Source organism: Anguilla rostrata, chromosome 7, assembly GCF_018555375.3.
Source record: "Anguilla rostrata isolate EN2019 chromosome 7, ASM1855537v3, whole genome shotgun sequence".
NCBI classification, from domain to species: domain Eukaryota; kingdom Metazoa; phylum Chordata; class Actinopteri; order Anguilliformes; family Anguillidae; genus Anguilla; species Anguilla rostrata.
In genome coordinates, this window is record NC_057939.1 from 21475562 (window position 1) to 21501716 (window position 26155).

A 26155-nucleotide genomic window follows, 5' to 3' on the forward strand; every position below is an offset into this window, starting at 1 on the left:
CTCTATTAAAAATACTCTAATAGCCTCTAAAAAAACACATTAAAAACAGTGTTGTTTCCTATATTTAAAAGAGTGAAGCTCCAGATGCAGTTTCCTATATTTAAAAGAGTGAAGCTCCAGATGCAGGTTCCTCCATTTTAAAGAGTGAGGCTCCAGCTGTACCTCTGTAATGGCCTGGATGGAAGCTCCGTACTTCACCAGCAGCTCCATCACCTTCACTCTGTTCTTCTTGCAGGCAATGTGCAGGGGGGTGAACCCGTTCTGCAGGGAGACAACACACAGCATGAGACTCACACTCTCAGCACATGAAAAATGGAGGTCAGACAATCATTAAAATGGCATAAAAGATTACATTTATAAATATGACTACTAATGATATTTAAAATCATGTTACATCGTATGAAAACAGAATTGGGTTCAGAGGTTTATTATTATAGTATTACATTATTATTCAACGTTCAACTGTTTTTCCCCTAATGGGACTCCTGTTGCAGTCAGGGAAGACATTTTAAGAAAAGAATTTTCAAGACTGCCAGACAAACTTACATGCATATTTTAATCACATATATGTATGAATAAAAAGACATGGCACTTGAAATAAAAACACGGTAAGACCTCTAATTCATCCATAATGCAGTGAATTTTAATAGGATGAAACAATATATAGTATAAAGGTGGGTTTTGATAGGCTGTTAGGTGAAAGGGGAGGAGCTACGGGTATACCAGAGCACGAGCATTGGGGTTGGCCCTCTTGTCCAGTAACAGTTTGGTGACTCTGTAATGGCCACAGTGGGCTGCCACATGCAGGGCAGTCAGGTAGTCCAGGGTGACATCATCAACAGGCGCCTTGTGCTGCAGCAGATGCTTGACACACTCAACGTGGTCACCCTGGGCAGCCATGTGTAGTGGAGATAGACCATTCTGTGGGAAGAGAGAAGGCCCAATTTACAAACAACCATTACATTTACATTTAAATATACTCATTAGGCATTCGCTTGTGTCCAAAGTCAAGCACAAATAGTATGGGTTAAACGACAGACTGCACTAGTCCTTAGCACCACAGAAATGCAATGCATAGCTGATCAAGAACTAAGACAAGCGAAAGAAGTTCAAAAGAGCGGTCATGTAGGTGCACATATCATACCCACATACATTTATCTATACACTTACTTGGAGCTGAAAATGGAATTAATTTATTGTCAGTTATGTACACTTAATCTACTGTGTACAGGCAGGCCTTGGGATGGCACTTATTGTTTATGGCCACGAAAGAAGCCAAAATCATATATCTGCGAGATTCACAATATGTGCGTTTTCAAAAATTCATGCTCATTACATTTTCCATTAAACCACTGGAAGCATTTATTTTTTCTCAGACAGGTTTAGCATCTGTAGGACTGACGTCAGCTTCAGCAGCGATGGTGGCGTACCGTGCTACCATGCTCTAAATCCAGACTCTGCAGTGCAGGATTAACCTCAGTGCCAGTGCTACACGCTGCAGATTGAATGTGCTCCTAATGGCATTTGTCAGATGCCCACACACACTGCAGCACCCAAACACACTCTGCACTGATTAGAATGCCACAGACGTTACTGTCTGGCTCCAGTCTCCTCTGCTCACTGTGTGTGAGTGTGCATGCGTTTGTGTGTGTGTGTGTGTGTGTGTTTTGTTGAATATGAGAGGTTTGTGCATGAATGTCCATGCATGTGTGTCCCCATGCATGTGTGCATGCACATATACAGTATGTGTGTGTGTGTGTGTGAACACTGATCTTAAAACAAAATTTTCTATGACTACTGTTTAGAAACTATGGTCCTCATTTGGCAGGCATGGAATGATAGTCCCCTTTTAGTAACCTCTGTGTCCGTGCGTGAGCATGTGCATGTGTGCGTGCTTGTCTGTGCGTGTGTGCATGTGTGTGTGCGTGTGCATGTGCATGTAAATGTGTACATGAAGGAGACAGTACAGTACCTTGGTTCTGGCCAGCATGGGCGCCCCTCTCTCCAGCAGAAGCTCCACAGCCGGGTCATGCCCACTCCTCGCTGCACAGTGCAGTGGTGTCAGACCGTCCTGAGGTACACACATACCACAGAGTCAGTGAAACATGCTCACACACACACACACACACGCACACACACACACACACACACACACACACACACACTTACCACACAGTCAATGCCACATACACACACAGTCAATGCAGTGCACTCTCTCACAGGCCACATATCCACCACCACCTGGTACTCACTCACACAGCAGTGAGCCTTCTGTAAATGTAATTATTGTAATAATTTTTATTTGCTTGGCAGATGCCCTTATCCAAAATGGCATTTCTGTGAATATAGCACATATTAATATTGTGCTTTTGCTGATTTTTTATACTGATTTTGCTATTACCCATTTATTTGGCTGGTAATTTACTGAAGCTATTGAAAAGCTTTTCAGATGTATTCAGGAACTACGCGTACATTCAGTTCAAGGACTGAAATATGCACATATCTATATGCTGTGAGCTCAGGTCCTTAACTACAGCAGTAGAGGTAATTTGTTCCATTATCTTTCATAAGTGGACAATCAAAGATGGAACAAACGCGGAAGAGAAAAATAAATGCTAACATGCAATGCGTGATAGAGGAAAACAGACATAATTCTGTTGCTGATGAGGGAATCAGCATGCTGAAAGCCTTGAATGTTCAAGGGCACGGTTAATACAGAGCTGTTGTATCATGGGTAGAAAAATATTTCAAAAAGGCATCTCAGCGTACACACAATTCAACACACACACATGTACAGGCATGTAGACAGGCAGTCTGATGCTTGGCTTTTCACCACTGTTTAAATTAGAAGAGGTTGTCTCTACCATGCTTAATGTTGAGAAAGAATGTGCCAAAGACAACAGGAGGGATATAAATGTACAGAGTGATAACGGCCAGTTTGGCAGAGAGAACAGAGGCTCTCTGATATTAGGAACTACAGATAGGCACACTGCACAGCGGTGGGTAAAACAGCAGGGGGCGACGGAGAGACTCACCCGAGTTTTGGCATCGATCTGCGCCCCTCGGTCAAGAAGGAGGCGCACCATGTTGGTGTTTCCGCGCTTGGAGGCCACGTGCAGAGGAGTGATCCCGTTCTGGGAGGGAAAGACACTGTCGCTTTCAAACCAAACCCCAACGCCATCCTTCACCAAACCCCAACGCCATCCTTCACCAAACCCCAATGCCATCCTTACCAAACCTCAACATCATCTGCAATAATCCCCAAAGTCAAGAGGTGGAAAGTCCAGGGGTCATGAAGCAAAAGTTCTGCCATTTGTTTAATCTACTGATGAACTCAGCGAGCTGACTTCACTAATTAGCCAGATATCCTGGCTGAAGGATCGTGCTAATTAGCAAATCCAGGTGATTGGAACAAAATACCGGGGAGGACTTTCACTTTATGAACCTGGACTTTTCTCCTCTGCTAGTCATCTATAATCCCAAATTTCATCTTCACCAAACCCCACATGTCACCTCAATTCACACACTGATAATATGCTCCACTATCACACCCCTCCCACACATTACATTACTGCGCACAGACACTGTCTCATGAGCTTTGTCTGTACAAGCAGTTTGAAGTGACCCAGATGAGATTTTCACACATCCCATATGTAAGTGATCTTTCTTACAAAGTCTAAACAGCAGACAATCATATAAAATCCCGATATTTTCAATTCCAATTTGTGATACATATGCCACACTTGGCCACATGGCTTGGTCCTGTGCTTTTTTTTGTCACTACCTACATGAGTTTTGACTCACACCATCAACTCATTATTCCAGAAATGAGAAACGTGTAGTTTGCCTAAACATACTAATTGGATCTGGCCTCTCGTGAAATTATTGTGGAGAGAGAGTCAACCAAAAAGACTGGCTTTGAGAAACATGTCCGATTTGAGCATTAATTCCAGCAGTCTACACAAAACTGAAGTGAAGACGTCCAGTGAATTCACTTCGCTATTCGCTGTTGTGTCTTCCCCTTATTCCTTCATTCTTTAATGGCTCGGCAGTCTTTCTCTCTTTACACCGCTCAAGTGTAATATCCAGTCTCTTGAAAGGGTGTGGCGGCCATTCACTGAAATGGCTGCCGCAGGAAATAAAGTTTGATCGAGAGACGAGTGACCGGGCCCATCCTGACAACCTGAGAGCTGGGCTGAGTGACATCACTGGCGATGCTTCGTCGCAACGCACATGATTTATTCCCAAGTGGGCAGCGCCTTTTAGCCAACAAAGCTGGCACCTGATTAGCAAAGCATCTTGCGCCAGAAATAAAGGCTGTGACAGTGCGATGGGTACAAAGCAGGGAGTATAAATAGGGCTGTCTGCGGATTTAAAGATATCATATCTTTTTATATTTAGTACAAAACACAGTCTGATTTTCTTCTGCCATTCAATTAAGTGCCATTTGTGATATTCTGACTATGCTACACAAAGCAGAATCAGCCATTTGAGAAAGATATATGTGGCATAAAGTAAAGCAATGCATCATTTTGACTCCTCAGCTCTTTTGAATAAAAAAAATACGGCTCTCGACGCTGAGAGAACCCGTTGTGAGATCGGGAAACAACCCCGAGCGTCTCCACGGACAAAACCGTTTGCGTCTTCGCCCTCGTGAATCTTTTTAACACAGAATACCCTCCTCTGTCTTTGTCTGGACTGATGAAAAGATTTGCTTGAGCGGGGTTTTTCTTTTCATGGATGAGTGATGGCAACACACAGTCTGGAGGTGTGAACCACACAAGAAGAAAATTCAGGACGAGCGGAGAGGAAAGGGCCAGAGGAGGCCTGGCTGCCCTCATAAAAGGAGAATTAGCTGACTGTGCTGTCCTCATAGGTCACTTTCCCTAGTGAGTGAAGCAATCTTATTGTGCTATTTGTATTTGTTGAGGTGGAAGGGGGAGAGGGATGTGGTGTGTGTGTGTGTGTGTGTGTGAAAGAAGAGTGTAAAAAAGAAGCGTGTATTGTTAGTTAAAACGATGGGGCGTGTATGTACATGTGTACCTTTATATGGCAGAATCACAATGATGGAGTGTGTATGTGCACATGGGTGTGTGTGTGTGTGTGTGTGTGTGTGTGTGTGTGTATACTTTATGTAGGGAGATTGAAAATACTTAAAGTGTGTATGATAGTCAGAATAAAGGAGTGTGTGCATGTGAGTGCACTGACATTGACACTGGGTAGTTACAAGGTCTAGGCCATCCCTGATAGTAAAAAGAGATAGTGGCCCCTTGCTGCTGAGTTTAACTGCGGTCTCAAATGGACGCTTACCCTGGCTGTGAAGTCCACAGCCGCCCCCCGGTTCAGCAGCAGTGTGGCCACGTTGACGTTGCCGTAGTGGGCAGCGATGTGCAGCGGGGTAAATCCGCTCTGCAAAACAGAGAGAGAGGGAGGGGCCAAGTGTGAGGCCACGCCCAGATTCGTGACCCACAGCCCGAAGCCACCTGGTCTTAGCCTCCCCCGCATGCAGCAGTCGCATTAAGCATCACAGATCCAAAAATAACAAAATAAAAGACTATCAATGCTCTAAAATTTAAAGAAAAATGAGGAAAAAGAAGAAATGTTTTAATCAAAGAAAAACAGAAGAGTTAGGACGTTAGAATCGTTTACGCTCACACACACACACATACATACGTACACACAGACAGAAAACAAGTGCTTTCCATGCAACAGAACCTACAATCCAGTCTCTATGTTAAAGGTCCACACAGACAGAAAGGAAAGACAATGCTAGTATCCACGTAAATGAGGCACAGTCGAGTCGTTAATACAAATACATGAGGGGTAGAAATAAATAATAAAAACATCCAAATAACTTAACATAAAAGTGCACTACGCCACCATACGTCATATCATTTATCATGTTAGGGTTACGAAAACTTATATAGAGATATATTGCAGAGCAGTTTAGTATGTGAAATTCTTGCCTTACCTTTCCATTCTGATAGACATGGTCCGATTTAATGTGAAAACATTATTTACAAAAATGTGAAGAATATCGTGACTACGAAATGATTCAATACACATTCAATGTTGCTTATGGTGCAAAATAAAATACTGTGATACATCATGCTGCCTGAGCGCATTTGTTTTTCAAATTGCATTCAATGATAGAGTGGCCTATCATCAAAGCAAGAGTAGAAGCTGACCATTGTGCTGTTTAAGACTTCTAGACACATTCTGATAACAAATGAATATTAAAGCAAAATATCAAATTTTACCTCTAAGTCATACATTGAAATGTGCTTCCTAGTCTATTTTTCTAACAAAAAGCCATTTTTTTCTGCCTAATAAATTAAACAGCAGGAATGATGCTTCATCACTTTTACTGTTGAAGTGTGCCCATAGTTTTGAAAAGCACAGAAAATTTGGTTTTATCATTAGAATTATTCCTCTTGTGTATTACTGGTAAATCATTATCACATGACTGTGGGTGAATGGCATGCAACACAACAGATAGATACAAATAATAACAATAAAACAACATATCAGGTAGGACTAACCAAAATATACAGAAGGTTAAACAGTACTATTCACTCATTTTGTAATTTACATTTCATCCCATGCAACTGTCTGCGACAGGGGTGTACAATGTTCCCCGAAAAGGGCCGGTGTGGGTTAAGGTTTGTGTTTTATCCCCACGCTATGATACCTGATTCAGCTAATTATCTAATCGTGGTCATCAGTCAAGACTAGAATCAAATTTCTTAGCACTGGGCAAAAACAAGATCCTGCATCCACACTGGCCCTTTTCGGATAAGATTGGACACCCTTCATCTACACTATAAATGGCATGTAACTTGCAAGTCTCTTGTCAAAATATTGTAACTGTATATGAGAATATACTTGTTTAAGAATGTCAATTGTAGCTATAGTACTGGTAAATCATGCAAGTATGTTATTATCCTTTCAGGTTTCCTCAGTAAAAGCTTAACACAGCATCTGCTAATTTTTGCACAGAATCAACAGAATTACCAGTGTTGAGACAGCAGAGAATAATTTCCCACTGCTCTCTGAGAAGCAGTGCTGTAAAACAATCAAAGAAAATGCCAGAAACCTCAACTAATATGCACATTAAACCACAGGTTCAACTGAAAGGCAGAGAACCGAAATTCAGCAGATCAAAGACAAGGAAAAGCAAAGATGATTTAAAATTAAATGAATTTTTTTTTTTTTTTTTTGCAAACAAAAAAAGGCACATACATTAGGAACAGTGTTCCCGCGAGTAAGAGCTACCGCAAGCAGCCATGCACGTGTGCGAAAAGCAAAATCATTAGGCACGATAAGGACGTCTGCGGTTTAAGAAATCCACCATGCGGTGCTGAAGAAAAAAAAAACAAGTGAGGTGAATTGAAAAAATATATATATATCCCAATGACCCAAATGTGAGAACCAGATAAATATGTATACCTCAGTCGTCCTATTGACCATCATCTGCAGCAGCATGAAGGGAGGGAAGTTATTAGTTATAACACACAGAAACCAGGGGTCGTCAATACAAACTAACCGGCAACGTCGCTAGAGTGGTGTCATCTTTTTGGATTGGGGGGGGGGGGGGGTATAGTCTCTGAAGGTCCCAAGATCTTTCTAACAGCTACGTAACATTTTATATTAAGCTTACTGTGCTGTATTAGACATCAGCGCAGCAGGTCGTTAGGAGCTGGTGGGCTAGGATATCATATGGCACAGTTTAGCAGCCTGTATGATTGTACACCCATTGTAACTCAACAGTACCCCTTTGCCTTACTTCAGTCTTAAATGTAACCAAAACTCAATCCCAACATCCCACTTTTTGGCGTAAATATACTTTGCACAGTCCATTTACGAATAATTTGTTGGTTGTGTAATTAATTTCCTGTATTGTGCTTTTCTGTGTTTTTTAGTGCAGCCTTGGTTTCACTCTCTGGAGCCCCAGCTATGAAAAGAAGCTTCATCAAAAGAATGTTACCAGCCAATCAGTTTTTAACAGCCTAATATGTTTCCTCTGTGCCTAAAAGCACACAGAAAAAGGCTTTGCGCCTGAGGACTGGTTCAAGGCAGAAATGCTACCATGAACATTTGGATAAATGGTGTGTGGTGGAATTGTACCAAGGGGCTTTGTCTGCGCATTGCCATTGGCTGCAGCCTTGGCTCTTTAACAAGGTGTCAGGCTGGTGAGAGAGAGGGCCCTGAGCTCGATGGAAAAACACAGCTTTCCATCGCGCTTTCATCCTGCAGAGTTTAACTCCTGCAGTGAGCAACAGTGAAACACCATGCAATATTCACCTTATTCTATGGCTAAGTAAGGCACAACAGACTATTAAATGTAGGTCGCCTGGCTAAATCCAACCTGGTCAGTGCTAGGTATCTGTCAGCATGCTCTGAAAGTTAAATTAAGACCAAGAGATCATCAAATAGAAAATATTTTTCAGACTATTACACCGATATGAGGTAGTTTTTATTTTTACAATGCGTGACACTGCTTGCCTGATCCTGGAGTAGATGCAGAAACCATTGGGGTACTGATTGACCTTTGGTATGCACCTATCGTACGTCGCTTTGGATAAAAGTGTCTGCCAAATAAACGTATTGTAATGTAATGCGGTGCTGGGTACACTAGCGAGCTGGTAGAGGACGAGACTAGATGGGCTGAAGGACCTGTCCTGACCATCACGCATGGTTCTGTTTCTGGGTCAGAGGCCCAGTCTAGCAGGCCCCCCAGGCAAAACGGAGATTCAGGTACAGGTGGGGTAACCTTCACTCTAGCCACGCCGCTGCGCCTGCACCTCCTCAGACAGTTATCCGCATGCATCTCCTCTGACACTCAGTACAACCGCCATACAGCACCACTCCATGCTGGCAGTGTACTACGCAAACACCGGGGAGCGAGACCGAGAGCGCAGCTGGCGTGAGGGAGCAGACAGACAGACAGACAGACAGACAGGTACAGAGAAGACAAACAAGTTAGTGGTGGTACAGACAGAGACGGACAGGCAGAGAGGGGAGGGGGGTAGGGGGTGGGGATGCGAAAACGTGACATTAAGACACATACGGGGCAGGCATTGTTGGACACACTGACCAGTGCATCTCATTCTCATTCTCAGTGTTTCATCCATTAGCATTGCACAACATAAGGCACTGACATACATTACACAACAGGACAAAGCATGATAATCATCATTCTCATCATAATCATGTACAGGTTAACCCAAAGGTAACACATAGCCCAGACAAACACAAGCTTTAGAACCACGAGTATGGAACATGACAAGAGCACAGGAAGCATAGCCTTTTCCACACCCCCTTCCCCAAATGCCCACCGAACACTCCTTCCTCAATCCTTCTTAAGTCTATGAGGGTAACAGGCCTCTCTAGGGTCAACCCCTGTTCCCCTCCTGCTCCCTTCACCACCCGGGTCTCACCCACACCCCTCCCCCCTTCCCCCCTTCCCCCCGTCCTCACCTTGGACTGGACGTCGGCGTTGTGGTCGTTCTGCAGCAGCAGCGCGGCGGACTTGGTGTCGTCCTTGCGGGCGGCGATGTGCAGGGCGGGCAGCCTCACCTTGCCCTTGGTGTCGTTCTCCAGCAGGATGGACACCACCTGGTTATGGCCCTGCTGCAGGGCGATGGCCAGAGGAGTGAAGCCGTCCTGCGTAGCACAGAAACGCAGGGGTCAGAGGTCAGGGGTCAGTAGGTCACAATGGTCAAGGCGTGCTGTTAAAGTCTTATGGAATCACACACGAGCATGCACACATGAACAGAAGTACAGGCACAAACAAACACATATGTATACAGTACATATACAAACACACACACACACACACAAACACTCACACACTGTTATTAGTTTTAGGAACCCTAAAACACAGGTAGCGTTCTGCGGCTCACCTCTGTGGCCGTGCTCTGGTTCCCCCCATTCTCCAGTAGGTAACGCACCACATCCAGGTGGTTCTCCTGGGCAGCCATGTACAGTGGAGTGAAGCCATTCTAGGAGAAAGTAAACACCACACTTAATGTAACTGTGGGAAAACCATAGATGAACAACTGAACAATTCGATCCTGTGTTACTGTTGGAAAAATACACTGAGGTAGCTTTGGGAAATCTACTTGTGTTACTGGTGGAATATTACACCTGAATACCTTTGAGAGAACTACCTGTATAACCATGGAAAATGGAATCAGAGTACCTTTGAAAAAACTGTATCTGTGTGACTGTCTGAAAACTACGTCTTACAGTGAAAAAATTGAATTTCTGCTTTAATAAGAACAAACCACACAGATTAATGTGAGGGCATATGGCCTCTTCAAAATGATCAGATAAGCGGTCCTCACACTCAACACCATAGACTATTGGGTCATGAGTTAGGCACCAGCACAGAGGAACTGACCTGTACACTTGGAGAATGCATTGCTGTAGTATTGCAGAACCCCCATACCCAACGGACAAAGCATAAGATCTCACCTGGGATTGTGAGTTAATATCTGCTCCCCGCTTCACCAGGATTTTGACAACTTCCCCTTGTCCTGCCAGGGAGGCGATGTGGAGGGCAGTATTCCCTTTCTGCGTGACAGAAAAACCCAAAAAAACAGACAGAATTCAAAAAATAGCAAATAAGAAGATTGGGGACACCTGTACCAGCCTGTGAGATGTTTTCTTCTCTTGTGAGACTGAGAAACAAATGAAAGTACAATGTGTACTCTAGCTCCGTAACCATAAAAAAGTCAAATTTTAATAAAACTCTTCTTATAGCCTCACCCAGCAAAAAGAAATAAAGATGAATATGTAAGTAAGTTCATACCGACAGATTCATTAAGGGCATTATCAGCCATTTATCATCTTTCAATTAAATTATCATAAACTGTGAGACCAACACAGCCACCCCCACAGCAGGAAATGGTGATCAATCACTGGAGAACAATGAGAGGACTCCTTTGGAAATCATGTTTATGGTCACGTAGAACATTCAACAAGTCCCTGAAATGAGTATCTAAATCACAGGGACAATGCAGAGGATGCCATTACTCCATCTAATTGGTGCTTGATGACAGAATTGATATGAGACTTAACAGCTTATACCCTGATCATAGAGTATAGGGTAGCCTCATGCACCAGGCTTATTGCACTTTGCTATATGGAAAAAGGGGCAGTTCAGAGCAATAAACTTGCCAACTTCTCCAGACATCTCTGGCTTGCCTATCACTGATACAGTAATGTTCCCAGACGGTAAGGAGAGAGAGGTCCTGTGATCTTTAGACATCTGACTGTCTGGTCTCTTAGACTAGATATGGGTATAGATAAGGTATGGTCTATATATATCCTGATTCTACTGGATCAGGCCCCATCCCTCTCCTGGTTCAAGCCCACACCACGATGCATCACCCCACCCATGAACTGCATATTATTATCTCTCTGCTTGGGCTGCCTATTTTACCAGTTAATTCTTAACAACCTCTCTTAACTAGCTTAACCAACTCTAACAGTAATTTGTCCACCCCATTTTATAATTTGCTCGGATCAACCCCTCATTGCATTGCTGTTGCCATTCCTTCTATCTTAACTATTGCACGAGGCTGTCCAGTGGAGGATGGGCTCTCCCTCGGTAGCCGGGTTCCTCGCAAGATTTCTTTCCATAGAGGAATCTTTCCTCGCCATCGTTTGAGTGTTTCTTTCCCATTGGGGACCTTTTTTTTATACTTCAGTTGTTCGCTTTTCTAGGGTTTCAGGCCTGGTTTTTGTGCAATTGTCTTTTGTATTTCCACTGTAAAATCTCTCTGTAAAGTGTCTCTATAAAAAAGCTCTACACAAATAAAAGTGAATTGAATTAATTGCTGAAATCTGCTACCTCCGATGTTCCTGTAAACCACACTATAACCCGTATCTACCCTGTAGACATCTGGCCTTCAACTGGTAAACAAAGTTCGTCATCATAAACTGCCCCAGGGTGCAGTTCTGTCATGGAGGCCAGCTGGTGATGATAGGTTTGTGGGTCAGGGAGGTTTCAGGTTAAGGGCTTGTCCCAGAGAACTCCTGGTGACCAGGCCAGACCCATATCAGATTGCTTATCCATATATGAAGATCGGCTACATACAACTGGGTGGTTTTAATCTAAACATACACTGTAAAAATGCATTATTGTTGTCCATGGTTAAACCAGCATAAGTATATTTAGCTAATTAGTTGATCTGGCCAGTACAAATGATGACAACAAAAACTTGCATACACGCCAGCCCTGCAGGAAAGGAATTGGCCACCCCTACTCTATTTGAAGAAAGACAACAAACCCTTTCTCTTCAAAGGATTCTTTCTTATTTTAAAGTGATTGATAAACATGAAGTTTCTTGGCTTATTACACATGGCATATATTTAGTGAATGCAGTATGTCTCTGGGGCTTTAGAGTACAAGCCATCCAGTGTATGGCTTTAAATCAGGGGTGCACAACTCCAGTCCCAGAGGGCTGGCCTGTGTTCTGGTTTTTATTCCAACCAATCACCTTCGTTTTAGTTCAGTCAGGACAACATGTATTTAGATTAAATATATTAATGAATATGCGATGTAATTATTCTGGTTTGGCGCTAAATGGGATCTGCTTTACCGCAGGTACTTCTGTTCATGCACCAGCGTGCACTAACCTGTCAAGCAGGGAGCACAATACATCTCCCTTACTAACAGGAGAAATATCAAAATGCTCCTGGTACCTAGAAGCAGGTCCAAAGAACAGGTGGAAGTTGGGGTGGTGGAGGGTGAGCGCAATTCTCTGACTAGCAGCGTAACATTTATTTAGTTTAGACAGCTCTATAATCTACGCTAGTTCACTCCTTGAGTACAATAAAATCTCCTCAGAAACTCTTGCAGTCTGCGGCTGTAGCTGGGGCTAATAAAAATGTCAGATTAAGATATGATTCAGCCAATTAAATAATTAAGAGCAGACGCTGGCACAAAATGGATCGGCCCTTGTTTAGCAGCCCCTGCTTTAAATAGTTTATATCTGCAATACATACATCACCCTCAGCATTACTGCTGTGACCTCATTTACCCTTCCCCAACCCATCGATCAACAGCTCCACCAGCCCACCCCTCCAGTCAATTTACTCTTGTTTTCTTACACTCGGCCCACATCAAAGCTGCAGTGTCCCCTCTATAAGAAAAATGATTCAACACACAGCAGGTGATTCAAGACACAGCAGGAGACAGACTCAGCCATTCCAGTAAAAAACGTACTTTCAAACATTCAGAATCTGATGCAGTGCAGCACGCTCTCTGCCTCATAATTCATAGCGAAGTATTCCTGTGATGTGGCTAATCGGCAGATTAGCTGGCATCGATGTGAGTGGGCTTCGCAGCATGTGGGTAGCAGTAACTCAGAGGTGCTATGGGGGTTTGAGGGGTTAATGCAGACAGGGGTCTGCCTTCCTGGCCTAGTCCCATTGCCCTGCCCTCTACCAGCCTCCACCGCTGCACTACCCAACCTCCACAGACACCTGCTCATTCCAAACCCCTGCTCTTCCCAAATACCAGCTCACTCCAGACACCTGCTCATTTCAAACCTGCTCTTCCCAAACACCTGCTCACTCCAAATACCTACTCATTCCAAACCCTCTGCTCTTCACAAACAGCTACTCACTCCAGACACCTGCTCAATCCAAATACCTGTTCACTCCAGACCCCTGCTCATTTCAACCCCCCTACTCTTCCCAAAACCCTGCTTATTCAAAACCCCCTGCTATTCCCTAACTCTTGCTCTTCCATCCAACTACTCTACTCCAAGTCTCTTCCAACCCAACTAACAGTTTTTGGTACTCCTTCAGTACACTTTCGAACATCCCTGTAAAATGAGAAGTTTTGGGTAAACATTTCCGGACTGTTCATGTGTTCAGTTTCCACAGTTGAGCATTGTGTAAGTTCCAACAAATATTGCAGGAACACCTCAGAATACTATTTTGTTATTCCAGTTTTTAAAAAATGAATTCTGGAAAGTTGCCAAAATTACATAAATGAGGACTGTAAGCAATTTTTAGAAACCTGCCATACTATTAAAATACTTTAATTTGATTTATGTTAAAAAGGCATTTTGCAGTAACAGCATTTCTAAATGATGACTAGCAGGGGATGTTGCCAGCAAGTTCACATGTTCTGAAACTGTTTGGGGAAGGTTCTTATCATAACGCTACCTCACACCCTAATGAAATATAACTGAAACTTTTCCCAGGTCGCCCATCTCACTCCGAGTCTCTGCTCCTCATCAAACCCCGCCCTCTGCTCCGGCTCCATAGCCGGTAGCCGGCTCCAGTACCTTAGTGGCCGAGTCCACGGAGGAGCCCCGGTCCAGGAGCTCCTGCACCAGCTCCACGTGGCCCTCCTTGGCTGCCAGGTGCAATGCATTCAGCCCATTCTGGAGGAGAAGCAAAAGAAAAGCACAGGTCAGTAAAAGTAGCCCCGCAGTACCTGACAGATGATAATTTAAAAGGAAGGAATGCTGGGTAGCAGTCCAGGTTCAGCCCATTCCCAGCGCAAGCTGGCTTCGGTACAGCAGACATTAAATGAATGTCAAAGGAACGCTGGCATCAGAATTCCCCACCATCATTTTTTCCAAGGACAGAAGACTGCACAGAAACCTGCACTATACCTGATGTAAATAGCAAACAAACACATACAGACACACACACTCACACACACAGAGGCACACACACACACACACACACACACACTCAGGGATCAGAGGTGTGAAATTCCATTCATACACAATTTACATTGAACCTCAGGTATAGTGTGCCAACTCACCAGTGGTTCTAGAATAGCTGTATACTGAACTGTATACTGACAATACAATGTATTTAAAAGTTCCTGAACAACTAATACTATTTTTGTCTACACCATTACGGGAGACACATTTTTTTACATTGTTGTGTTCAGAATTTTGCTCTTTAATTTTGGCAGAGGGGAGTGACATCAGTGGTACTGGGTGTGCAGTCCTTTTATTCCCTATTCGGTTACAATATGGGCAGTGACAATAATTCCCTGACCTATTACAGGGCAAAGAGAGGCAGAAGAATGCTTTCCTCAGGGATTACCTAAATCACCAGAAACCATGAAAATGCACACACACACACACACACACACACCACCAGCGCACACAAGCACTGACACACCGAATAGGTAAACAAACAGAGCACCGACACGCACTCAAAAATAACACAGCTCATATGTCGCACAGCCTACGCCACAAAATGCACCCCCATCAAACATCCAGGCCCACAAGCCCACACCCACACGGCATGTTTGCCCGTTATACCCAGAACACTCATTCTGTGCTCCCGTGCAAAACAGATATGACAGATCGCTCCCCTCCGGCTCTATTTTTACCCACACCGGCTCCCAAATAAATCATGCGCTACAGCACTAAAAAGGAGGGTGGGACTGGACTGAGCCCTCTGCGCCTCTCTCTCCTCCACCACCCCCCCCCCTTCCTCCCCCCAGTGATGCCCCGTCCTGAGGCAGGTCTTCCCCTCCCTTTATTCAGTCACCTGAGGTCTGAAAGAAGGTAGGAACGGCAGTTTGTGAGAAACCCAAACATCATGCTGCTGCCCCGGGGGAACCGCCACCCTTAGTGTGCGGTACTCAGCACCCCTTTCCCAACGCACATTTTATTCTTTTCTCTTTCTCACAGGGCGGCTGGTCGATATCTAATTTCACTGTGGTTGGGCTCCCTTGGCCCATAAAACAAAGCGTTGCTTCTTTGACGATGAATAGGGCGGACGTCATACTTCAAGTCCTCGGTATGAGTCGACTGGAGCGGAAGACCGGAGTCTACCTTCCCCCCACCCCACCCTCCACCCCCCAACCCCCTCCCTAAAAGGCAGACGCTCGTAACCACAGGGCCACTGAGCTGCCTTCCCTCAGCAGGGACAGCAACTGCATTCCGTCAGCTGATATTTACTGCATCGTCATGGAGACGATGATACTGCGGATTATACCGCATGCAGCGATGGAACAGACTCTCCAACAGAGACCGAGGATGATGTACCGGAACGATCGAACCGCTTTGATGAATATGGAAGCTATTTTAAGTAACCATCTTTTCCCACTGATAACTCGATTCACAGTCACTGGTTTTTGAACCGGACAATACACAGCCCAACCCCTTCACCATCCTCTCATCTGCCTGGAATTCAGACAAAAGAGTCCTTTGTAGGGCTCCTATAACCTCACCCTCATTAGGCTTAGCCAAGGACTCATGTGAGTGCTGTCACAGCAGACAACAACCCCCTGTGATATTCACCCAAATAAACAGAGGCACTACAAGCAGCAACAGGATCTCACCCAGAGGTCCAAATATATACATTATAAAGTACATTTCAATACTTCCCTCACAGTGTCTCATGATATAACAAGCCTTTATGACTGCTGATGCTTAAGCTTTAAGCTACCTTAAATGACTCATATGAAAAAAAAGAGGCAAAGAGGAACGAAACAGGGGGAGAGCAGAGGCCATTTCCTGAGAGAGAAGATCAGGGTCAAGTATGACTGCGGCAAACAGCACAAAGACTTCCTGTGAAGCACAGATTAATATACGAGTCTGCCAGCTGGTCACGGAAGAGGGGCGAGCGGAGGAAGTTCTTTAATGCGCTCCTCTGCGGCACAGCCCTGTCACGGCCTTCATCCCGGCCCCCGAGAATAACAAGAACCCTCAACCTGAGTGCTGACTGAGCACATCCATCACAGCTGCGCTAACCGGCAGTGTGTACCGTACGCGCACACGCACGCGCGCACACTAACACATGCACATACACACACACACACACACAAATGGAGCCTAATGATTTTCCATCCCTCCAGAAGGCAGTAAGAAACAACCGGGCCGTCGATCTCATTAGCATTAATGAATCGAACAATCTGGAGCAATGAGATGAGTTGATTTTTACACCCTTTCTACTGAAAGGAGTAAAAGCAATGCTGATATCAGGTAACAGAAACTCATTTCAAGACTGACAGAACAATGACATCACTGTGTTTTGGCACAGTCAGCATGACTGCAGACTGACTCAAGCAGAATAGCAGGAGATACCTGTCTCCCATCGTGGTATATATCACATGTAAAACTCACAAGTATGGCAAATTATTGTACCTTTTTAAGTGAAAGATATACCTCACAAAAATATTTCCACTCGAGAATTTGAAGAAAGCTCCACCCATCATTCGAAATACCTGACACAAATAAAAGGCACTGTCACGACTAATCCTAAAGGTGCCACGGGGCCTGCTGGCTTTTGTTTTCACCACAGAATTTGAAACCAATTTAGGCCAAAAGTGCTGACTAACAGCAGTAGGTCAGCTGTCCTTGCAGCTGTCTCAGGCCAGGCCTGACCTCCCCTGCTGTGTAGAAACAGGGGGAGCAACAACATGGCCGCCAGGGGCAAAAAATAAACATTCCAGTCCTTTTTTTATTTCTAAAACAATTCAGTCTATTTTGCTCCACAAGGCTATGCAGACATTGAATGCGTTTTTTGACATTGCTGGCTCAACATTCCTTCATTGAGCCGCTCCATACTGCTCCACTGAAAAAAAACCTCCCCCAATCCACATCTTACTGACCTGCAGGGGGAATCTATGGAAGAGAAGCAACCTAGTCAGATATATGCAATGGAATTTCAAAGTGAAAACGGCTAGAAAGGCAAACATTCGGCTTTCCCTGCAGCTATTACCTTACCGTCTACCCCGTTTCTCGAATTATGGTCCTTTTTATAGAATGTTTGTTATCCGGAGGGAAATTACAACTTGGAGCTACGCACACGTGCATCTTTAGATGCCATATATTTAGATCATAAAAATAATCACGCAGTTATTTCATAGAGGCCTCGTCTCAGTGTTTATTCTAACAGCGAGCGATACGCCCGGAGGGAAGACCCACCGAGATCCAGCCCTGGCAGGCCTGTTGACAGTTTCCTGGAGCTCCACGCCTGCCAGACTTGTTATCTCATTCACAAGGCCCCTTTCGGACTTGGATGGGGCGATGCTTTGGGCCCCTACTTTGCGGAGTCTGCGTCTCGCACCATGGACAATGCCTGGAAAGTTCAGCCAAACGACGGCTTCACGCTTAATGGGACAGGCCGGGGTAAACTGAACACCAGCGTCTGGATATTTACAGGGATAAAGGACAGCAACCTTTTTAAAACAAAGGCTGAACCTCTGAACGAATCTTTGGAACATCCACTAAGACAAGATGAACGGCCTACTGCATTACTGGACCGGCCAAGGATTCGTGGGTGAGCGCTCAAAACTACTTTTCCTCAGAGTTACGACATGGGAAAGTGTCAGAGCTATTACAGGCCTTCAAGACCGGATGAGTAATAGGTAAGAACTCATTGTATTTGTCCTGAATTGTCCTCACCCTGGAATCACAGTCTAACATAACTGTTAGGGAACTGGGCTTATAACGCTGAGAAGGCAGATTCAGTTCCCAGCTGGGGCACTGTTGTTGTATCCTGAGCAAGGTACTTAACCTGAATTGCTCAGTAAATAACCAACATGGATGTGGGAGGGGGGTCACCATAACAAATGTGTCCCACCCCACTGCCATATTTCAATAAGAGCTGGTGAGTGAGCTCCTTCAGCCTTTCACAGTCTTCTTCCAGGTGTCACAGGCCTGTAATTCTGTACATAGACTGCCGTTGCCACGCTATCTAGGAAAACGCCCAACCCACCGAAGGTACCTCAGAATAGCACTGAGAGGAGGACTAAAAGTACAGTATATACAGTACTGTATATATGAGACAGGCTAAGGCATTCCTGTCTCCTAGAAGGGCCTTTCCAAAGTGTCTGAATTCTCATTGCTTTGTAGTACTGCTCTCGCAACTAGCACTACATTACCCATAAGCATGCCAAAGTTAAGTCACTTCCAGTCCTGTTATGCCAGGCATGGCTCCCATGTGGACCTGCCATGACCTGAAAGGGTGCAGGTCCTTGTCGAAGTGTGAAGGTCAGGCTTCTACCATTACAGATTCCAGGGGAGCCAGCTAGATGGACCATAAGGATGAAGAAAGGGGTGGGTGGAGGGGGGCGGGGTTTACATGACCTTTTCCATCAAGTGTGTACACAGGAACTTTTTCCATCCAGTGTACGCATGAGATACTCATGAGATGTAGCTCTAAATACTGCTGCCAAAGTCCCTAATGTGTCATTAATTATCTAATGTCAAGTAAGATTAATGTTAAATGGTCAATGCTAAATGACACCAGTTGCCCTCTTGCTTAAACTGCCCCCCTGCAGATATGCTGTTGAGATTCGCATTCTGAAGGGTGGGGTCAATGCCACATAGCGGGGGAGCAAGCGGCTTGTCTGATCTTAGTAAATGAGCTTTAATTTCACGAGTTTCCAGACTTTTAAATTTATCTCTGCTGGACAAAACACAAGCCTTACGACAGCTCAGGAAGCTTTAACATGCAAGACCTGTAGAAGAGGCGTTGCCTGGGTAACAGTATGAGCATGCATGATCCCAAGGGATTGTGGGTGCAAAGACTATTCCGCCCTCGAACCAGAGTGAAAATTGAGGGGAACAAAATGGAGTCACTTTTTGAAGTGATAGAATGATCCCTGTGATCAGTTTCCATAGAGATGTACAAAAGCCATATATATACTGCGAAAATTAGAAGTTAGAGAGAAGGGAGAGTAAGAACAAAGAGAGTGAGAAAGAGGGAGTGTGAGTGAGAGTAATATGGAGAGAGAGAAAGAGCAAGTGAAAGAGTGAGATGGAGAGAGAATCAGGGAGTGAGAGAGAGAGACACACACAGAGTGATACCTAATACTATCCCTGACTCCCAACTGTCTTGTGACCCTGAACACATGTAGTGCTGCCAGGGCCTATTTAAACGCTATCAGATTGCAGACACCTCCAGGGTAGCATGTAGATGGGTTATGAAAGGGAAGACTGCAGAGTGAGAGGACATAACAGCCTTGAGCTGCAAACAGCCTTGTGCTGAAAATCTTGAGTGTACTTGTTTTTAAGTGCATAGTTGGCACCATAGTTACCTAGCATGCACTTGAATATCACAACAGCCATCCTTCTTTAAAACTATGCTGGCTTTGTGTGCACTATCATTGAGATTGTGAAGGTCGGATGGTATTAAATTAGTGAACTGGTAGACATTTTGTACAATTCTGGAATTTTAGGAATATCTGGATCAGACTAATTGCCAGATCATTTTTCTTCTTTAAGGTTTATCAATCGCCTGAAACAAGTACGGGAGGGGGAATATCTAATAAAGAACTTGAGTCAGCTTAAAAAAAGAAGAGAGGAAATCAATATCACTAATGTCCTGCCATCGCAATTCATTCCAGATACCCACAACAAGCTCTTTCTTCTGTGCTGTAATTAATGCATGCGAATCACAAAGGATCATGGGAGATATATTGGATTCAACCCTTGCTGGGTTCAGTGGCATGTCGTACCTGCTTGCAATGGAAAGCTATTCTTATTATTCACACTGCTTCTGCTTTCAGGCCTTCTGCCACGCCCTCATTGGCCATTAAGTGCTTTTATTTATCCCTTTTTTTGTGGCTCAAAGAATTCAGCATTTAGAGTGTATCTATTTTCAGGCTTTTCCTAAACAAGAATAGAGTGCAGGATTTCACAGATCACAAACGCTCCGACGAATCCCGCTCTGCCCAGTGACAGGCGATCCTGGCTGCGGAAACACACAGCTCAGCACTCAGGAGGCTGCGAACATCACTGAGAACCGTCCAGAATGCTACAGGACACAGATGATGGAATCGTAAACAGCGACGGGCCGCATTCTCTCCCACAACAATCCACACATTCAGATTCTGAATCAATTCAGATTCGGATTCTGATTCCAATTCTTGTAGTCTCATTCGAATCGAAAATTATTTTAAATACACCCTTCATTTGTTAAAATAATTTCAGATTTAATCATAAAAAACATCAACCCTCCTTGTTTTTTTACTTTAGATTTATGAAAATATTCCACCGGATTATCAGATTTGGCAAATATTCTCCACCAGCTGTTACCCGATTATTGTTATAGCTGTATTTTGGATTAATGGCCGATGTATATTTAGGAATTAGGAATACATATTTTTCATAAACCAAAGACCAAAAGTAATTTTGAATAATAAAATGATAGAGGCTTTATGAAGGGTACATTAAGTGTCCATTTTAGTGGAAATGGAATTACTTGCCTGATTACAAATAAAGAAAAACAGTAAATGTGGTAACAGATCAGGAGTCTATATGAATGCAATGGGACTGACAGATTTCAATGTGTAGGTGTAGGATTCAAATGTAGGTGGTAACATCATTTTTATCTGAGGCCTCAAAGCAGTCTAAGCAGTAACTAGCTGTTTAACATGCTCGCTACCTGTATCAGCCTGCTGCTAACCGGTTTCAGAGGAAAAGCAGCCCGACTCTCCAAGCCCGCTGCCACTCCCCCAGTGTAAAAAGAGGCCATCTCCTGTGTGAGTCATTAACGCAGACATATTGCCTGGTAACACGTGTAACGCAGCGCAGCGCACGCACGCACAGCCACGCCCCTGGGACCAGCTAGGCGGCTTCCTGAATGAATGTGCTGTCAGCAGGGCCTGGTGCAGCTCCCCCGTCCTCCACGCTGGGAGGGGCTGCAATCAGAAGGACCTCCTGAGCCCGCATTCATAAAGAGGCACAGGGCTGTAGAGCTGACCTGGGATCAGTTTCGCTTTTCAGCTCGTAATGGGTAAGGTTCGGACAGGGGTGGCCAGCAGTGGTCCCGAAGAGCCACAGGGTCTGATAGTCTTTGTCCCCCCCATTAAAATGAGAAACAAATTTAGACTCAAAAGAGCAGGTGTGGTGAATTAACTGCACAATAAACTGCTTTAATTGACCAATGAAATGCTGGGTGACAACGGAAACCAGCTCTCGCACACAGATCTCATATTGTCAGGGCTATATGAGCTATAAATAAAAAAGTACTGCTTGTACTGTAGGAAACATGCGTTTGGGAGAAATCCCTCCATCCCGCTTACCTGGTTGCAGGTGCTGATGTCCACGCCCCCTTTCAGGTACTCCAGCACCTTGTCAATGTTCCCCGCCCGAGCCGCTCGCAGGAAGCTGGTGTTGCTGTCAGACTGGAAACAGAAGGACAGGACAACGTTAGAACAACATTACAGCAACACCACAGCAACATCCATCCGCAGCACTGAGCTCTGTGGGTTCCCGGTACAAACATGAAGCACCCTGCAGCACTCTGAAAACAGTCAGACCAGCCCACAGCCTCATAAGGCTAATTTAAATTGCCCGTTCCAGTGTTTCACCTCATATTCTATTCTATTCACAGGTTCGATTTCACATACAATCATCACACTCTTGTCATTTTTCAAATGGAAAATAAAAAGAACATTTTGCAACAAAAAATATGTTTCAGCCTTGTGCCACTGCCTGAGTCACCACACATTGGGTACACTGATACTGAAACAGGATAACAAGCAAACCCATGAAAAACTCGGGAGCAAATCTCAGTTAATCTCACACTTTTTGGGGTTTTTTGTATCATGTTCAAATGTATGAATCTCAAAGGTAGCAGGCATTGGGTCTGAGGGAAGTACACAATACAGGCAGTGATAGGTACTCCAGACTATCATTCTCCCTGACCAAAGCATTATCACAGCCGAAGTGATGTCAATATGCAGTAACAGCACAACAGTGCAATTTTAAAAAACTGAAAAGCAAATAATTCATGTTCAAATGAGGACAATATAATTACCGCAATCGCCTTACTCAAATTATGGCCATAAATAGAAGACCCATTTCAGAAGAAGCAGACCTGTTTACATCATTCACCAGGCCTGTGTGTTGCAAACAGGATCCATGTACTGCTGATCAAACAGACCAGTTGGATTGAAAGTGGCTTTGCGTGTGAATGGTCAAAATCATCCCTGTAATAATACTCATAATATTCGATACTCAATAATGGCTCATTATGGATTCTGGGGCCACAATAGACCCAGGAGAGTGAGCGCTTGTCAGCCTCTAGGACAGTTCTGGTTCTGTGCCCAGAACATGAACTCAGTGCATATATTCTGTTCCTGAAGCTTCAAGGTCCAGAATTAGAAGGGGGTTACGGAGTATTAAGCTGAGTAGTAAGACGCAGAAGCTTTTTACTGATTAGTGGGTTTCTGGCCCTCTTACTTCTCAGCAAATCCAATCAATGACAGGGATTTATTTCTGCTCAAAATCTTCCAATGTAAGTAAAGGGACACCCTGTTTACAATCGGATTGCAGGTGTGTTCGGACCACACCCCTTTTTGTCACCATGGGCTGTGAAATTCTTTTACCAGCATTATCTATGGCCACTTCAACACTTCATATTTCAGGCTGTGTCAGGTCAAACAGGCAATCCACTGTGCATACACAGAAATGATCATGTGTCTTTACATTTAAACAACAAGTTCATCTCTACTGGTACATGACCTGTACATAGGGCATAAATGCATACTCCCCTACTCATTCAATGTGAATTCGAAATGAAACACTGATATATCTATACCAGACATTTCTAGTCTCTCCCCTGCAGCATTGAACTCAGCTGTAGATAGAGCCAAAAGCGGTACTTCAATCAGGCATAATCACACCTCACACCGCTGTTCGCCTGCAGCACTACTGAATAAGAGAAACCTGCACTGCAATCAGGACTGACAAAACAAGCCGCCTCTCCCGCAGTTCCTCACACCCAGCAGGGGGGAGCCAATGAAAGAGAGAGACCGAGAGAATCTGGCCAATCAGGGGTTAAGGAACGGCAGGAAGAGGAGGCAAGCTTCGCACTGCATCGTCAGGGGCGTGCCCAGCAGGAGGAGTACTGCAGAAAGGCAGTGTGGTGAGAGGGGGGGTGGGGCTGGATGGAGAGGTGACAGAAGTCCGGTGGGAGAGGAAATCCTGCCCGGCCCTGCATCCCTGTCACTGGAATTACCACTGTGAGAGCCCTCTGTATATTAAAACTCACACACACACATGCACACACACGTACACGCACGCACAAACACACACGCACAAGCACACGCACATGCATCACAGAAACACACAAACATAACACATACCCACACACACACACACACACACACACACACACACACACACACGTACACGCACGCACAGACACACACATATGTACACACACATACACATACACGCACATGTACACACACACACACACACACACACACATCAAAGAGAGGCAGACCGTTAGTGTGCACCTGCTTTCCCGCTGCTCTCCCAGCGGGAGGGCGACTCTGTTCTGCATCTGTGGATTGGTGTTTCGTGACCCAGTTCCAGACGTACATTATGCAAGGGGGGGGAATGGGGGGGAGGAATCCTATGCCTGTTTTTACATTCATTTTTACCTTGGGGGTGTTAAATTCTTTATCATCAGGCCCACATCTCGTACCAGGGACTCCTTTTCATAAGGATGGTTTTCAGGTCACAGAAACAGCCAGGTTTTCCTGTAGGGGTGACCTCCCATGCCATGGAAAGGGGAGGGGCTAACACCACTCAACTCATTGACATGGGTCAATCGATCCCACACATGAACACACAATTACACCTCGCTAATAAGCGACGGTCATCAACTGTCATGTTGACATTTGGAAACTATGACACTCCTTCCTGTAGCTGATCTGAGGGAGGTACGAGGCTCCCCTCATTGGACTGTCCACGCAAAAACAAAGCAGAGCATGCCTGTCCAGTGAGAAAGGACAATACAGGCACTGTCCCAGACCACACAATAGCATCATTAACACAAGAACTGCAGTCTGGTGACATCCCACAGATTCCTCTAATAGCTTGGTGACTGAATTATGCTGAATATTTATTATCATCCCTTCACAATCTGCAAAGTGACATCAGCAGTGTTTACAGCCACATGTAAGTCGAACACGTAGGAGCCACATGCAAACCGGCTAACATTTGGGGGAAAAAAGTGCCTGATTGTTTTCTCACTTCCTACATAAATAGTTTTATTAGCCTCACTCAAACACCCAACTCAACCACTCATTCACTTCTCCATGGTTGGGGACATGCAGACATTGCAACAGTAAGACCTTGGTCTCCTAGAATTCGTGCTAACCGTTATATGAATATAATGACAAACATCCTGGTATGGCAAGGACAGTTCTAGGAATTTAAGAGATAATCACTGTGACGGCTCACAGTTCACGTTCCCTTTCTTTACTCTAACATATTGTCCTCATTTTCTCGGAAAAACACAGAAGTGATTACAGGGTGAGGAACATATAGTGAATGGTGGGCAGGGTATTACCATGGCAGCATAGACGAACGCATCGCTAATCTTTTTAATTATAGCAACAGTGCGCATTCTTCATTTTTTGAGGTTCCGAAATGCGGCTCTTTTGACAATGACACAGGCCGCTGCACCTACCCCTAGTATCCTATCAGAGACAACCAGGACAGACAGAACTTACACGCTAAAGCAATCGTATTTCCCACACTGGACTCAAATGACGGCGAAACTGACAAACAGCGCTCAGCAGCAGGACTTCGTGAGTCACGTCTCATCCCACAGTCCACACTCAGCATTCGGCCGACAACTGTGACACATTGCGCACACACACACACACACACGTGCACGCACGTACACACACACACACACACACACACACACACACACACACACACACACACCGGCACACACGCGCACACAGACGATATGAAACATTACTATTCGTTATGCCTCTGGTGTGTATTCAGTTGAAAATTTTCATTAAGATTTCTGTTTGCGGAAATGAACGTTTTATTTTCTGTAGAAGAGACCTGGCCCCCTTCTTATCCAGGGGCAGAGAGCCCTCTGCTCCACAGCATTAAAACAGTGGCTTATAAATAATGCAACCTGCAGAGAAAAATCAGACGCATGCTCACTCCTCCCTGTAACCATGGAGACGCAGAGGCCTGCCCTTCCCTGTAACCATGACAACAGGGCATGTGAGACAGAGATGGCCAGCTCTAAATATCTCTGAACTCTTGCAGGATCCTTCTGTCTCTTACTCTCGTTTGCTGTCCATGTCAACAGCAGGAAACCACTTCTGATTGGGCAGAGCGCACTAATCAGCTCATCATGTGTGTACTTGCATGCAGGTGTGTTA

General features: G+C 44.7%; 1 protein-coding gene across 34 annotated transcripts in view; it reads right to left on the minus strand.

Moving 5' to 3' along the window:
* ank2b (ankyrin 2b, neuronal) overlaps positions 1 to 26155 on the minus strand; it is a 200101-nt gene that overhangs the window by 60940 nt on the left and 113006 nt on the right. For 29 of the 34 annotated variants that reach the window (XM_064343640.1, XM_064343639.1, XM_064343642.1 and 26 more), the window contains exons 2-12: positions 22031 to 22132; positions 14310 to 14408; positions 10480 to 10578; positions 9906 to 10004; positions 9481 to 9666; positions 7450 to 7473; positions 5311 to 5409; positions 3036 to 3134; positions 1973 to 2071; positions 724 to 921; positions 163 to 261 (exon numbers count right to left, since the gene is read on the minus strand). In XM_064343640.1, the coding sequence (XP_064199710.1) occupies positions 163 to 261; positions 724 to 921; positions 1973 to 2071; positions 3036 to 3134; positions 5311 to 5409; positions 7450 to 7473; positions 9481 to 9666; positions 9906 to 10004; positions 10480 to 10578; positions 14310 to 14408; positions 22031 to 22132 (1203 nt within the window). The remainder of the gene's footprint in view (positions 1 to 162; positions 262 to 723; positions 922 to 1972; positions 2072 to 3035; positions 3135 to 5310; positions 5410 to 7449; positions 7474 to 9480; positions 9667 to 9905; positions 10005 to 10479; positions 10579 to 14309; positions 14409 to 22030; positions 22133 to 26155) is intronic. The other 5 variants (XM_064343649.1, XM_064343634.1, XM_064343650.1 and 2 more) reach the window with 1 other exon arrangement.